The sequence below is a fragment of the Arachis hypogaea genome, chromosome 16, assembly GCF_003086295.3.
Source record: "Arachis hypogaea cultivar Tifrunner chromosome 16, arahy.Tifrunner.gnm2.J5K5, whole genome shotgun sequence".
Taxonomy (NCBI): Eukaryota; Viridiplantae; Streptophyta; class Magnoliopsida; order Fabales; family Fabaceae; genus Arachis; species Arachis hypogaea.
The window spans coordinates 93,963,801-93,978,790 of record NC_092051.1 but is presented as its reverse complement, the minus strand read 5'-3'; the positions used below and the strand labels follow the sequence as shown (position 1 = coordinate 93,978,790).

Below are 14,990 nucleotides of genomic sequence, written 5' to 3'. Positions count from 1 at the left end.
ATTCTTGATAACAATTGAAACCTCCTTATCTTTTTATTGTTCCTTTGCTGCTTTTTATAACTCGAGTTTTTGTGCAGGTGTGAGAGAGAGGTTGCTGAAGCTGGGAAGCAATCCGATGAGTTCTTGTAGGAGTGTCTCCTGCGATTATCATGGGCTCTTGTTCACTCCAAATGATCGCAAGATGTACTGTAATACCCTAATTACCCTAAGCCTTACCTCATGCCGTAAAGCAAAGGTTAATTAAAGGTAATGACAATTCTAAAGCTTATACAATAATATATATAGAAAGAAATAGTAATTCTGGAAGCGCGATGAAGAAATAAGCTCAAAAATAGAGTTACAAAAGCGCAAACGTTCACACGAAGCTACAAACTTAAGGCATAAGATATAGATATAAGATAAGAAAGCATAAATAGATATATGAGTATAATAGTCATAAGGAACTAGCCTCAGCCTGTGGAGTTTAGGCCAACTAGTTATATACAGACATACAGAGTTTTGAAAGTAAAACCAGCATATACAATTTATCTCTCTTAAAGTAAGCCTCTCAGGCAAATATAAATACAAAAGTGAGAGTACTAAACAAAATATCCAAAAAACTCCAAAATATGATAAGGATCCTCCGCTCTGTCACCATCACGTAACTCACCGAGGTAGGTTACGACCTGCATCTGAAAAATAACAACAAAGTATGGAATAAGAACCAGAGGTTCTCAATGTGGTAACAGTGCCCAGTGATGCAAGATGTAAGACCCCGGGATGCCAGAGGCAATCCTAGAGCTTCATATCAACCATGAAATTCAACTTAAAGCATAACTAAATTTAAAACAATCACTTTAAAATCATAATGAAATAAGGGAATCTAACTTAGGGATTTTCTACTCTAACATTTACACCGCTATCTCACAGCCTTTACCAGCCTAACCTTCGTACGTTCCCATCGTCACCACCTTTCGAACCTCCTCAATCCCAGTAGAAAAAAAAAGTAATAGCAATGCAAGTAAAACACAAGTATAATCTTGTATATCAAGTAATTCAAGAAACAACTAAGCATGGTATACACTTAGGCAAACAATGCAAGTCGGCAAAGCAAATAAACATATAAAATATGCACATGATGAATGCCTATCCTATTTGGCTGTGATATCACATTGTCGGTTCAACTGCCAACCTGACACATCTCCATGGAGATGTCGCCTTTCGATCACAAATATAGATACGGGAATCCCCCACGGCTATAGCGCCGGGCACACTCCTGTCATCCCAAAGGATGCGAGCGGGATTGATAAATCCTATTTTTAGGGTTTATCATGTGCTTAATCTAGTGGATTTTACCCATTATTCTCACACTTATTCATATAAATTGCATGGTTTTATATTTTCCTTCCTAATTTTGTTCTATAATTGGAAACTTGCTTCCCAAGCCTTTTAATTACCAAAAATTAATTCTCTCTTATCACCATTCCATGCCTTGATATGTGTGTTAAGTGATTTCAGGGATTATAAGGCAGGAATGGCTTAGAGGATGGAAAGGAAGCATGCAAAAATAGAAGGAATACAAAAAGTTGAAGAAATTGATAAGCTGTCCAGCCTGACCTCCTCGCACTCAAACGGTCATAAGTTGACCTACAGAGGTTCAAATGATGCGGTTTTAGTTGCGTTGGAAAGCTAACGTCCGGGGCTTCGAAATGATATATAATTTGCTATAGTGGCCGTACATCTAGGCGACGCGAACGCGTGCTCCACATGGATGCGTCGCAGTGACGAAAATTAGCGTGACAGAATTCGCAATCAACGATTTCTGGACTGTTTCTGGCCCAGTTTTCGGCCCAGAAAACACATATTAGAAGCTATAAAGTGGGGGAATCCATTCATTTATGAATAATACTTTCAAATACACAATTTTAGGTTTTAGATGTAGTTTTCTAGAGAGAGAGGCTCTCTCCTCTCTATTAGGATTTAGGATTTCTATCAGTTTATGGTTATTTTCTTCACACCAGGTTCAATGTTCTTTTAATTTACTTTCTAGTTTTATTCATTCTATTACTTTAATTGTTATTTATCTTTTCAATTTGATTTATGAACTTTTCTATGTTAGAATCGAATATTCTATTTAATATTATTTGAGGTATTTCAAATTAATGATTTTTTATTCTATTTTTGATGCTTTCAATTTAATTTATGATTTATTTTCTCCTTTTGACTTTGGTTAAGTAATTGGTAACGCTTGAGTTATCAAACTCAGCAGTTGATTGGAAATTAGGATTGTTGATTGATTTGGATCCCTCTAAAGCTAGTCTTTCCATAGGAGTTGACTAGGACTGAGGAATCAAGTTAATTAATCCACTTGACTTACCTTTATTTGGTAAGGGTTAACTAAGTGGGAGCAAAATCCAATTCTCATCACACCTGATAAGGATAACTAGGATAGAATTTCCAGTTCTCATACCTTTCCAAGAGATTCTTTATAATTATTAATTTATTTTTCCTGTCATTTAATTTATTTGTTCCTTATTTCAAAAACCAAAAAATATACCCTTTTCCATAACCAATAATAAATCATACCTCCCTGCAATTCCTTGAGAGATGACCCGAGGTTTAAATACTTCGGTTATAAATTTTATTGGGTTTTGTTACTTGTGACAACCAAAATTTTTGTACGAAAGGATTCTCTGTTGGTTTAGAAACTATACTTGCAACGCGATTATATTTTCATTAAATTTCTTTGCCGATAGAAAATCCAGTTCGTTTCAAAATGGTGCCGTTGCCAGGAAATTGCAAACGTGTGCCTTATTATTGGTTATTGTAAATTTTTGCTTTTTTCTTGTTTATTTATTTTTATTTTTGTTTTTATTTTTGCTTTTTCGTAAATTAAGAGGTTATTGGTTTTTATTTAGTTATTAAAATTTTCGAAAATAATGTTCCTTGTTCTTTCTTGATTTTGAAGTTGTTCTTCATGTTCATCTTGACCTTCAAGTTGTTCTTGGTTGTTTTCTTCATTTTGATCTAAAAATTTTAAGTTTGGTGTCATTTTATTGTTTTTCTCTTTCCTCATTAAATTCAAAAATATCTTTTCTCTTTATTTTAATTGATTTTTTCGAAAATTAAAAAAAAAATTCAGATTTTTATTTTAAAATTTTTATCTTATCTTATCTTAGTTTTAAATTTCAAATTTCAAATCTTTTTCAAAAATCATATCTTTTTCAAAATCTTATCTTATCTTATTTCAAAATCAAATTTCAAATTTCAATATTTAAATTCCAAAATTCAAAATTCAAATTTCAAAATTTAAATTTAAAATTTTAAAAATCAAACCTTTTCAAAATTTAAACATTTTTCAAATCTTTATCTTATATTGTTGTCAGTGTTTCTAGTTTTAGGAGTTTATTTTCATTAATTTTTTTATTAGTTTTTGTTTTTAATTTTTATTAGCTACTATGAACTCTCACCCCCATCGCTTTGAGTTTGGTTCTAATATTGTTGCAAGGAATGTGAGCTATAACAGGAACATACATCAAGGTCAAAACAATCAAAGATGGAAGGAGCCACGAGGATCTAATCAACCCTTTCGGCAACAACACCTTCCAAGATACTATGGACAATGACCATTCTACGATGCACACCCAGACAATAGTTATGGTGGACCCCTTCGTGACAACCAACCTCTACCAAATTACTATGGTCAAGAGCCATTCCAGGGAGCGTACCAAGATGATGAATATGGTGGACTCTCTTGTAGTTACCAACAAGCCCCACCATATGCTTATGAACTGCCTCCCCAACATACCTTTGAACCACCATACTCACAAGCACCTTACCACCAAACACCCCCATATGACCCTAACCCACATCAACCACACCAACCACCATATGAACCACACCCAGAACCACCACCTCAATATTCACCATCTCCATTGGATAACAACACACTCATCTCTAATATTATTGGTCTCACCTCTACACTCCAAAATCTTATATCCCGCATGGACCAACCCTCTACCTCCAATATTCAACCCTGAAGCTTCAGTGCGCCATTTTTGACGAACTGATTTTCTATCGGTAAAGAATTTTTTATAAAATTAATCGCGTTGTAAGTATAGTTTCTAAACCAACAGAGAATCCTTTTGTACAAAAATTTGTTTGTCACTTAAGCAAACCCAATAAAATTGATAACCGAAGTATTGAAACCTCGGGTCATCTTCTCAAGGAATTGCAGGGAGGTGTATTTATTATTGGTTATGGGTTTTTTTCTTAGAAGATTTTGAGTTTGAGAACAGAAAAATAAATAATTGTAATTTAAAGCAGTGGAAATTAAAAAGAGAATTTATATAATTAATTAAAAAGCCTTGACTGGGGAGTTGATTAATATTTGGAGACCTTTGAGTTGGAAGACTCAACAGTTAATTGTGATTGGCTCCCTGGCCACTAACACTAATCCAAACACAAGGGTGAGGATTAGGACTTGTGAATAGAAGTTGGATCCCAACTTGATTTCCTTTATTTAGTAAAGGATAACTAAGTAGAACAACAACCAATTACCATTACACTTGAAAAATCCAACAAGGATAGAACTTCCAATTAATCTTCTACAGATCAAGGCTTTTTAATTTGATTTAATTACATAAAACCTCTTTGTTAATTTTCACTGCCTTAATTTATAATTATTTATTTTTCTATTACCCAACTCTAAAAATTCTCGGAAAACCCATAACCAATAATAAAACACCTCCCTGCAATTCCTTGAGAGACGACCCGAGGTTTAAATACTTCGGTTATTAATTTTATTGGGTTTGATTTAGTGACAAACAAAACTTTTGCACGAAAGGATTCTTGTTAGTTTAGAAACTATACTTACAACGTGATTATATTTGTGAATTTCTTTACTAGCAGAAATCAGTTGACATGGAGGTTGATTAAGAGCAGACACTTGAGTTGGAATGCTCAAGTGCTTAGTTAAATTGGACATTGTTGACTAATTCTGTATCTACTAACGCTAGACCTTCCCAAGGGAAAGGACTAGGATTTGTGGATAAGAGTCAGTTCAATCACTTGACTTTCCTTTACTCAGTAAGGGTTAACTAAGTGAAAACAACAACCTCTTTACACTACACTTGAGAAGATTCCAACAAGGATAGAACTTCCAATTAATCAACTCCCCAGTCAAGGCTTTTTAATTAATTATATAAATTCTCTTTTTAATTTCCACTGCTTTAAATTACAATTATTTATTTTTCTGTTCTCAAACTCAAAATCTTCTCAGAAAAAAACCCATAACCAATAATAAATACACCTCCCTACAATTCCTTGAGAAGACGACCCGATGTTTCAATACTTCGGTTATCAATTTTATTGGGTTTGCTTAAGTGACAAACAAGTTTTTGTACGAAAGGATTCTCTGTTGGTTTAGAAACTATGCTTACAACGCAATTAATTTTATAAAAAAATTCTTTACTGATGGAAAATTAGTTCGTCAGGGATACTCTGCAACAGACCTCACATCTCAACGTAAGCAGGATAAAACAACCGTCCTTATGCCGCCGCCGCAACCTCGACAAGCAGAATTAACCAACCGTCCTTGCCAGGCGCATAGCGTCTCAACAATATCAGTATAAAATAGTATATCAATAGTTTTCAGAAATCATTTTCAGTATTCAGTAAGGCCCTCATTCCACTCCGAGTCCTAGACTCGTCTCAAGCATCATCAAATCCACAACTTCACAATTTCAACATACCAATCATCTTTACAATACTCTACCACTTTACTCAACTAATCCACCCTCAGTACTCCAGAATCCTAAGGCTCCGTCTTCAAAATATTTTACCTGAAATGATATAGTTAACTTACTTATGGTATTCTCTATGTTTCAAAGCCTAAAAATGAGTTAAGACACCCTAGATAAGCTTTACAGAAATTCACAAACTTGCCGGAAAGGTAAAACAGTTAAAAACAAGGTTTTCATTAAAAAATAAGGCAGTGTGCATACGCATAGAGTTGTGCGTACGCACTCCCAGAAGAGTTTTGTCAAGTGTATGTACGGATAGAGATGTGCATATGCACAGAAGGTAAAACTTTCCATTTTGTGTGCACACATAGATACGTGCGAATGCCCCCGACAGAAGGCACTTTCCAGCGTGTGCGTACGCACAACTTGCAAATTTTGCAGGGTGTGTGTGTGCACCAGAGTGTGCGAATACTCTCAACAGTAGGCATATCCCTGTGTGTGCGTGCGCACCAGACTATGCACATGCATGTTTTCAAAATTTTACAGGGTGTGCATGCGCACAAAGGTATGCGTACGCACAAATGAAAACATGGCCCCTGTTCAGAGCATTCGCACAGTAGTGTGCGTGGGCACACATACCAAAAATCACAAATTCTACAACATCACAGAATTTCAGATTTTTACCACCAACTTCCAACGTTCATATCTTTTTCTACAAAATTATGATTCCCACAAAATCTATACAGTTTTAAAGCTCTTTGAATCATCTTTAATTTGATACAAAATTCAATTAATTTAAAAAATTATAGCTCAAGATATGATCCGCTAAAGTTCACCAAAAATTGGTTTTTCCTTAAAGTTCACTAGGTTCTAAAACCTTCAAAATTCACAACCAAACCAATTCAAAGCCTATTCAATTTCACCATAAAAACACTACCAAATGCTACACTTTACCTTTCCATCACAATTCAACTAATTTAACACCTATATCAATCAATTCCTCTTCCATAAAATCAATAATTTCACACTTTGTACATCAATATTCCAATATTAACAACTTGAACACAATCTCACTACTCATAAGTATCATTTATCATACCACATCAAAATTCTCATCACAAGTCATACAAAACCATCACAAGCATTAACATCATCATACATTATCAATTTAACAACAATCAATTTCAATCCTATCCTATGGTTTACTAGCCTAAGTGTCCAGAAATATTACATATTACATAGAGAAAACTGAAACCATACCTTGGTCGATTCTCAATATGTGCTATACACCAAATTTGTGTCCAAATCAAGCCTCCAATCACCAACAATTAATCCAAAGGTCCAATAATTCACGTTTCAAGCTAGACATACATAATTGATCATAAATCAACACCTAGGGTTTGATCAAATTAACAAATTCATAAGGTAAAGAGTTTTCTTATCTTCTCCGATGGTGTTTGAGGCACAAACCACCAATAACCCAACCTTAGATACCACCTAACCAATCAAAACACAAAAATTCACTCAAAACTAATACTTACATTTTCCAATTTCTTAGGGCTGCAGAAAGGAGAGGAAATTTTGAAATCTTACCAACACAAGCTAGATGAAACTAACGGGCTCAGCAAGAGCTTCGCGTAGCCGCAAACGACACGCGAACTCAAGTTATGGTCATCGAAAGTTAGTGGTGAATAGTAATACTCACTTCTCCTCTCTTCTCACTTGTGGCTGTGTGTGTGTTGTTTTGTGTAGTAAATAAGTTGAATGGGTTCATTTTAAGTGTATTTATATGTTGGGCTTAGGCCCAATTTAGGCCTGGTCCAACCTGTTAGCGTTTTTAGCCCATTTGGCTCAACTTTTGGCCCATTTGGCCCAATTTTGGCCAAACCTTTAAAATTAGTGCCCGGTTTTCAATTCTAATTATTTTCTTAATCTTTTCTATTGTTTTTATCATTCTCGTGTAGTACCGAACAAATTTAAGCCTGTACTGCCGGTTAATTTACCAGTTCACGTTTTTACGCAGTTTTTTGCAGAAAATTACATTTTCCAACGCAAAAAAATCTATCGAGTCCAAAAATCACATTTAAATTTTCTAATTAATATTCTAAATTTTCGGATACTATTTTGGGCAATTAATTTAATTAATTAGTCACGGTTCTTACATTCTCCCCACCAAATAAGAAATTTTGTCCCCAAAATTTAGTGATTACTTGAGAATAGCTCGGGATAATCCTTCCGCATCTCAGACTCCAATTTCTAAGTATGCTCTTCCACTCCCGCTCTTCTCCAATCCACTTTAACTAACAAAACTTCCTTTTCACGCAACTTCTTCACACTAGTGTCGTCAATCCGCACCGGTGTTACTTGAAAAGTTAGGTTTTCCTTCAGCTCAACCGACTCAGGCTCTAACACATGAGCCGCATCTGACGTGTACTTACGGAGCTGTGACACGTTGAATACGTCATGTAAGTTAGACAAACGCGGCGGCAAAGCTATTTGATATGCCACCGGCCCGATTCATCTCAAAATCTCAAACGACCCTATATACCTCGGATTCAACTTCTTTGTCTTAATCGCCCTTCCAATCCCAGTTGTAGGAGTAACCTTCAGAAATACATGCTCGTCCACTTCAAATTCCAACGATTTTCTTCTTTGATCTGCATAGCTCTTCTATCGGCTCTGTGCAGTCAAAATCCTAGCTCGAATATTTTTAATCTTCTCAGTAGTCTCTGCTACCAAATCCTTCGTACACTTGCTTCACCGGCCTCAAACCAAAAAAGTAGAGATTGTCACTTCCATCCATACAAAGCCTCATACGGAGCCATCCCAATGCTTGCATGAAAGCTATTGTTGTACGTAAACTCCACCAATGGCATGTAACGGTCCCAATTCCCCGGTTGATCCAAGACACACGCCCTTAGCATATCCTCCAATGTTTGAGTAGTCGGTTCTGACTGTCCATCTGTTTGCAGATGATATGCTATGCTAAGACATAGTCTCGTACCGAATGCTCTTTGGAAAGCTCCCCAAAACCTTGATGTGAATCGGGGATCACGGTCCGACACTATGCTCGATGGTACCCCATGCAATCTTACAACCTCTTTGATGTACAATCTTGCAAATTCCTCCAAAGAGTAGTTCACTCGGATAGGTAGAAAATGAGCAGATTTGGTTAAGCAATCCACGATCACCCAAACCGCATCAAATCCTGACCTAGTCCTCGGTAAACTGGCCACAAAATCCATTGCAATTCCTTTCCACTTCCACTGAAGAATCTTAAGTGGCTGTAACATCCCTGACGGTCTCTGGTGTTCTATCTTTACCTTCTAACACGTCAGTGATAAACCACTATTTTATGGTTTATATTGTGCTTAATTGTGCAGTTTTATCAAATCTTTACCCACTTATTCATATGATTAGCATGCATTTATAATTCCTTCCTAAAAATACTTCATGGTTGAAAAATTGCTTCCTAGAGACTTTTAATTTTGTATTTTTAATTCTCCTTTATTCCATTCGATGCCGTGATCTGTGTGTTAAGTGTTTCAGGCATTATAGGGCATGAATGACTTGAAGATTAGAAAGGAAGCTTGCAAAAATGGAAGGAACACAAGAAATTGAGGAGATGACCAGCGAGAAGTGATGCGGATACATGGCTCACACGACCGCGCGACATAGAGGAAATTGCAGTGACGCGGACGCATGGCTCACGCGACCGCGCGGATTGAAAACTGCACAAGTGACACGAAGGCGTGGACGACACGCACGCGTGGCAAGGCAAAACGCTAGATGACGCGAACGCCTGGATGACGCGATCGCGTGACATGCGCGATCTGCAGAATCTGCAGAATTTGCTGGGGGCGATTTTGGGCCCTGATTTGACCCAGTTTTTGGCCCAGAAAAGCAAATTAGAGCCGAAAAACATGCAGAGACCAAACACAACATTCATTCCGCATAGTTTTAGTTTTTAGATATGAATTTACTCCTCCTCTAGGTTTTCTCTCTACACATTCATAGTTCTTAGGAATTCGCTTTTATTGCTTTTTGGATTGGGATATTGAAAAGAGTTATTACCTCCGTCAAGATTTCGTCATTCTAGTTTGTTTCCTTACTTGTCACTTACTCTTTCATGTCCTTTATTTACTCAGAGTTACTCTTGGATGATTTCTAGAATTTATTTATACAAGAACTATTTTTATTTTTAATTGATCCTTTTGATTATTATTTATCATGTCTTTCAGTATTTCTCTTCCTTATTTCGTGAAATTTACATTCATAATGAGCGAGTAGTTCCATGACTTGATTGGGTAAGGGTTGAGAAGGAATTCCACTGGAGCTTGCCTGTTGAGTGTTTAAAGTATTGAGTGGTGCCAGCTGAGAAATGAGAGCTTGTATAGCGGATGCTAGGCCATTAAGTAAACTTTCCATGTTCCTTTGTCCTTGTGCAATGGATTGAAGAGCATCGTCACTCGGAGAGGAATTAGATTGAGTGATCTGCGGAACTTGTTGTTGGTTGTGCTGAGGTCCTTGGGACTGCCTCAGGTGAGGTGCTCTGTAAGGCTGGTTCTGGTTCTACTACCTGTTGTTGTTATTATTCCACTTCTGATATCCTTGATTGTCTCTGCCTCCTCTATTATTGTTGTCCCTCCAATTCTGGTTAGAATTATCTCTCCAACCTTGGTTAGAACTGTCCTGCCATCCATGGTTGTAACTGCCACCTTGATTGTACCCTTGGTTGGGGCGGTCATAGAAGTTATGAGTGGCTGCCACAGTGTTATCTTCCTGCTGGAGCTGCGGACATTCATAAGTATAATGGCTGTAATCAGTACAGATCCCACATACTCTCTGTAGGACTAACTATTGGCTTTACTGTGCTTGTTGTTGACTCAACTACATCTGCTTCAGTAAGTTGGTCATTTCACATATACTCTGAGCCAGAGCAGTAGTTTCTTTGCTAGAAGATACCTCTGTAACAGCCTTTGACCGGCCTTGTTTCTGCCTGTGATTCCGTGTAGACTCAGCCAAGTCGCTGATCAATTGCCATGCCTCATCAGTGGTCTTGTACTTTTTCATGGACCCATTGCTAGCACTTTCCAATGTGGTCTTATCTTGGGGCCTCATGCCCTATGTGACGTAGCCGAGCAACACTATCTTGTCAATCATATGGTGGGGACATGCTTTCAGAAGGTTGTTGAAGCAATCCCAGTATTCATAGAGAGTCTCGGATTCGTCCTGAACAATCATGGAAATGTCATTCCTCAGTTTATCAGTAACTTCAGCTGGGAAGAATTTTTCCAAAAATTCTCTTCTAAGCGTATCCTAGTCAGAAACAGTTGCTGTGGGTTGAGTGTAGTACCACTCTCTCGCCTTTCCCTCAAGAGAGAATGGGAAAGCTTTTAACAAAATAGAAGTTTCATTTGCACCATCGCGCCTGACAGTAGAACAGGCTGCTTGGAAATCCCTAAGGTGCTTGATAGGCTCTTGAGTAGGTAAGCCATGAAACTTAGGCATCAAGTTGAGTAGTGCAGTATTTATTTCAAAGTCTGTAGCCACTGCTGGGTGATGCACTTGAAACGGTTGCATTGTGAAATCAGGGGCTCCAGCCTCCTGGATAGTAACTCTCCTAGGTTCTGCCATGTCACCTGCACGTAAATCAACCAAATCAGTAGAAAGGGAGCTTCTTTCTTCCTCAAGTGACGTTTCAGATTCACCCTCGGAGAGGACTAACCGACGCCGAGCTTGCCTTATACGTGAAATAGTTCTTTCAATCTCAGGATCAAATACTGGCAAGCTTGGATCAGGAAGTGAACGCGTCATTTAACGAAAGAAACATGTAGCTCATAGTAGTAAAAATAAAATAAAATGCAAATAAATAAATTCCAATCAATAACTTAGCACTCTATTGCAACTCCCCGACAACAGCGCCATTTTGAAGAGAGAACTTTTGCGTGATCTAGAATTCAGAATAAATTCCCATTGCAAGTATAGCTTCCAAACCAACAAAAGTCCTTTCTTACAAATGTTTTGGTTGTCACAAGTAACAAACCCCTTTAAAATTGATAACCGAAGTATTTAAACCTCGGGTCGTCTTCTCAAGGAACTGCAGGGAGGTATGTTCTTATTATTGGTTATGAGTTTTGTAAATTGGGGGTTTTGAAAGTAAGGAACAGATAAATTAAATGACAAATAGAATAAATGAATAACTGTAAAATAAACTCTTGGCAAGGTATGAAAATTCGGAAGTCCTAGCCAAGTTATCCTTATCAATGGTGATGAGAATTGAGTTCTAATCCCACTTAGTTAACCTTTACTAAAGCAAAGAAAAGTCAAGTAGACTAATTAGTTTGATCCTTAGGTCCTAGCCAATTCCTAAGAAAGAACTAGAATTATTGGAATTCAATTCAATTAGCAAAAATAACAATTATCAGTCACGATGAGTTTGACAACTCAAGAGTATCCAATTATTCACTTTTCATGAATTAGATGTAGTTTTTAGAGAGAGGTTCTCTCCTCTCTCTTAGGTTTTAGGATTAGGATTTTTTATTATTTCAATTTAGAATTTCAACTCTTCATTAGGTTCAATATTCCTTTTACTTTATATTTCTCTTTTATTTTCAGATACTTTAATGCTTTCCTTTAATTACTTTTGTTGCCAAATTGGCTTATGAACCGTTCATGTTTAGATTTGAATTTCTATTTAATATAATTTGAGGTATTTCAGAATTATGATTGCTTTCCTTTATTTATATTAATAATTTAGATTTTCCCCTTTTGGCTTTGGTTGATTAATTGGTAACTCTTGAGTTGTCAAACTCATCGTGACTGATAATTTTTATTTTTGCTAATTGAATTGAATTCCAATAATTCTAGTTCTTTCTTAGGAATTGGCTAGGACCTGAGGATCAAACTAATTAGTCTACTTGACTCCTTTGCTTTAGTAAAGGTTAACTAAGTGGGATTAGAACTCACTTCTCATCACCATTGATAAGGATAACTAGGCTAGGACTTCCAAATTTTCATACCTTGCCAAGAGTTTATTTTACAGTTATTCATTTATTTTATTTGTCATTTAATTTATCTGTTCCTTACTTTCAAAACCCCCAATTTACAAAACTCATAACCAATAATAAGAACATACCTCCCTGCAGTTCCTTGAGAAGATGACCCGAGGTTTAAATACTTCGGTTATCAATTTTAAAGGGGTTTGTTACTTGTGACAACCAAAACGTTTGTAAGAAAGGACTTTTGTTGGTTTGGAAGCTATACTTGCAATGGAAATTTATTCTGAATTCTAGATCACGCAAAAGTTCTCTCTTCAGTCAGACACTTAGATACATATATAGCTACATCATCCTTCATCCCAGGCCACCAAAACATCTTCTTTAGGTCATAGTACATCTTCGTACTTCCTGGATGAATAGAAAACCCGCTGTTGAGAGCTTCTGACAACAACTCTTGTCTCAAACTTCCAACATCTGGCACACAAATTCTCCCCTTATACCTCCACAACCCTTCATCATCTTTAGTAAACTCTCTATGCCTCTTCTTACCAATCGGTTGAAACATCTTCTGAAGTTCTTGTTCATCTTGCTGAGTCTTCTGAATTTCTGACTTAAAAGTACTTGAAATGCATAATTGGTTCAAACAGGCTTGTCCTTCAGCTTCACCAATATCCAGCTTGAGTTCTGCAAATTTATCTACTAACTCCTCTTCTTTGATCCCCATCCATGCAACAGTCAAAGACTTTCTTCTCAAAGCGTCTGCTACTACATTAGCCTTCCCAGGGTGATAACTCAGTTCAAAATCATAATCCTTCAGTAGCTCCATCCACCTCCTCTGACGTATATTGAGCTCTTTCTGATCAAAGATATACTTAAGACTCTTGTGATCAGAAAAGACTCTAACACTCACTCCATACAAGTAATGCCTCAAGATCTTTAACGCAAACACAATCGCTGCCAACTCCAAGTCATGGGTTGTGTAATTCACCTCATGTGGTCTCAGCTGACGCAATGCGTAAGCCACTATGTTCCGGTGTTGCATCAACACGCAACCCAAACCCTTCAAAGAAGCATCACAGTATACTTCAAACGGCTTGTGCGGTTTCGGTAAAATCAAAACAGGTACTGATGTTAATTTCACTTTCAAAGTCTGAAACTTTTCTCACACTCAGACGTGCACACAAATGGTGTCTCTTTTCTTGTTAACTTAGTCATTGGTATTGCGATTTGAGAGAACCAGTGAATAAAACTTTTGTAATATCTAGCTAACCCCAAAAAGCTCCTAACCTCTATTACTGTCGTCGGTCTTTCCCATTCCATCACCGCCTCTACTTTTGAAGGATCTACAGCTATTACACCTTTACTCACCACGTGACCTAAGAACTTCACTTCTTCTTTCCAGAACTCACATTTGGACAAATTAGCATACAATTTCCGCTCCTTCAGGATTTGCAACACAATTCTCAAGTGCTCTTCATGCTTTTTCACCGTTTTAGAGTAAACCAGGATGTCATCTATGAACCCCACCACAAATTTATCCAAAAAAGGACGAAATACTCTGTTCATGTAATCCATGAATACAACAGGTGCATTCGTCAACCCAAAGGACATCACCACAAACTCGTAGTGTCCATAGTGCGTCCTAAATGAAGTTTTTGGAATGTCATCTTCCTTTACCCTTCTGATGGTAACCGAATCTTAAATGAATCTTTGAAAACACTCCAGCTCCTTGCAACTGATATATTAAGTCATCTATCCTCGGTAACGGATACTTGTTCTTCATAGTCACTTTGTTCAACTGTCGGTAATCCACAGAAAGTCGCATTCCCCCATATTTTTTCTTTACCAACAAAACTGGTGCTCCCCACAGAGACACACTCGATCGGATGAACCTCTTGTTCAGAAGCTCTTCCAATTGGGTCTTAAGTTCAACCAGATCTACCAAAGCCATTCGATACGGCACAATCGAGACTGGTCCGGCTCCTGGCACCAAGTCAATCGCAAATTCAATCTCCTTTTGAGGAGAAAAATTGGGAAAATCTCCTAGGAACACTTCTGGAAATTCCCTAACTACCGGAATTTGATCTAACCTCCGTTCATCACCTAATGCATTCACCGCCAACAATGTATAACCCTGACACTCTTTCCCACTACAATTCACCAAAACAGAGTTCAGGTAATAGCACACGGTTATCACTACTCCTTATTCTCCTTTCGGCATAAACCGAATTGATCGCTTAAAGTAATCCAACAATACCTAGTTCTT

General features: G+C 37.2%; 1 protein-coding gene across 1 annotated transcript; it reads right to left on the bottom strand.

Annotated features, from left to right (window-relative positions):
* Nucleotides 1–13,019: 13,019 nt before the first annotated feature.
* Nucleotides 13,020–14,299, bottom strand: LOC140180153 (uncharacterized). Its single transcript, XM_072220570.1, has 2 exons — nucleotides 14,012–14,299; nucleotides 13,020–13,499 (listed from the first exon to the last, which is right to left on the bottom strand). The coding sequence occupies exons 1-2, from the start codon at nucleotides 14,297–14,299 to the stop codon at nucleotides 13,020–13,022; spliced, it is 768 nt and encodes a 255-aa protein (XP_072076671.1).
* Nucleotides 14,300–14,990: the final 691 nt, after the last annotated feature.

Coding starts and splice junctions, on each gene's coding strand:
- LOC140180153 (XM_072220570.1), bottom strand. CDS start 14,299: ATGGATTACATGAACAGAGTATTTCGTCCTTTTTTGGATAAATTTGTG. Junction 13,500..14,011: donor GACCGACGACAGTAATAGAG/GTTAGGAGCTTT, acceptor CACCCTGGGAAG/GCTAATGTAGTAGCAGACGC.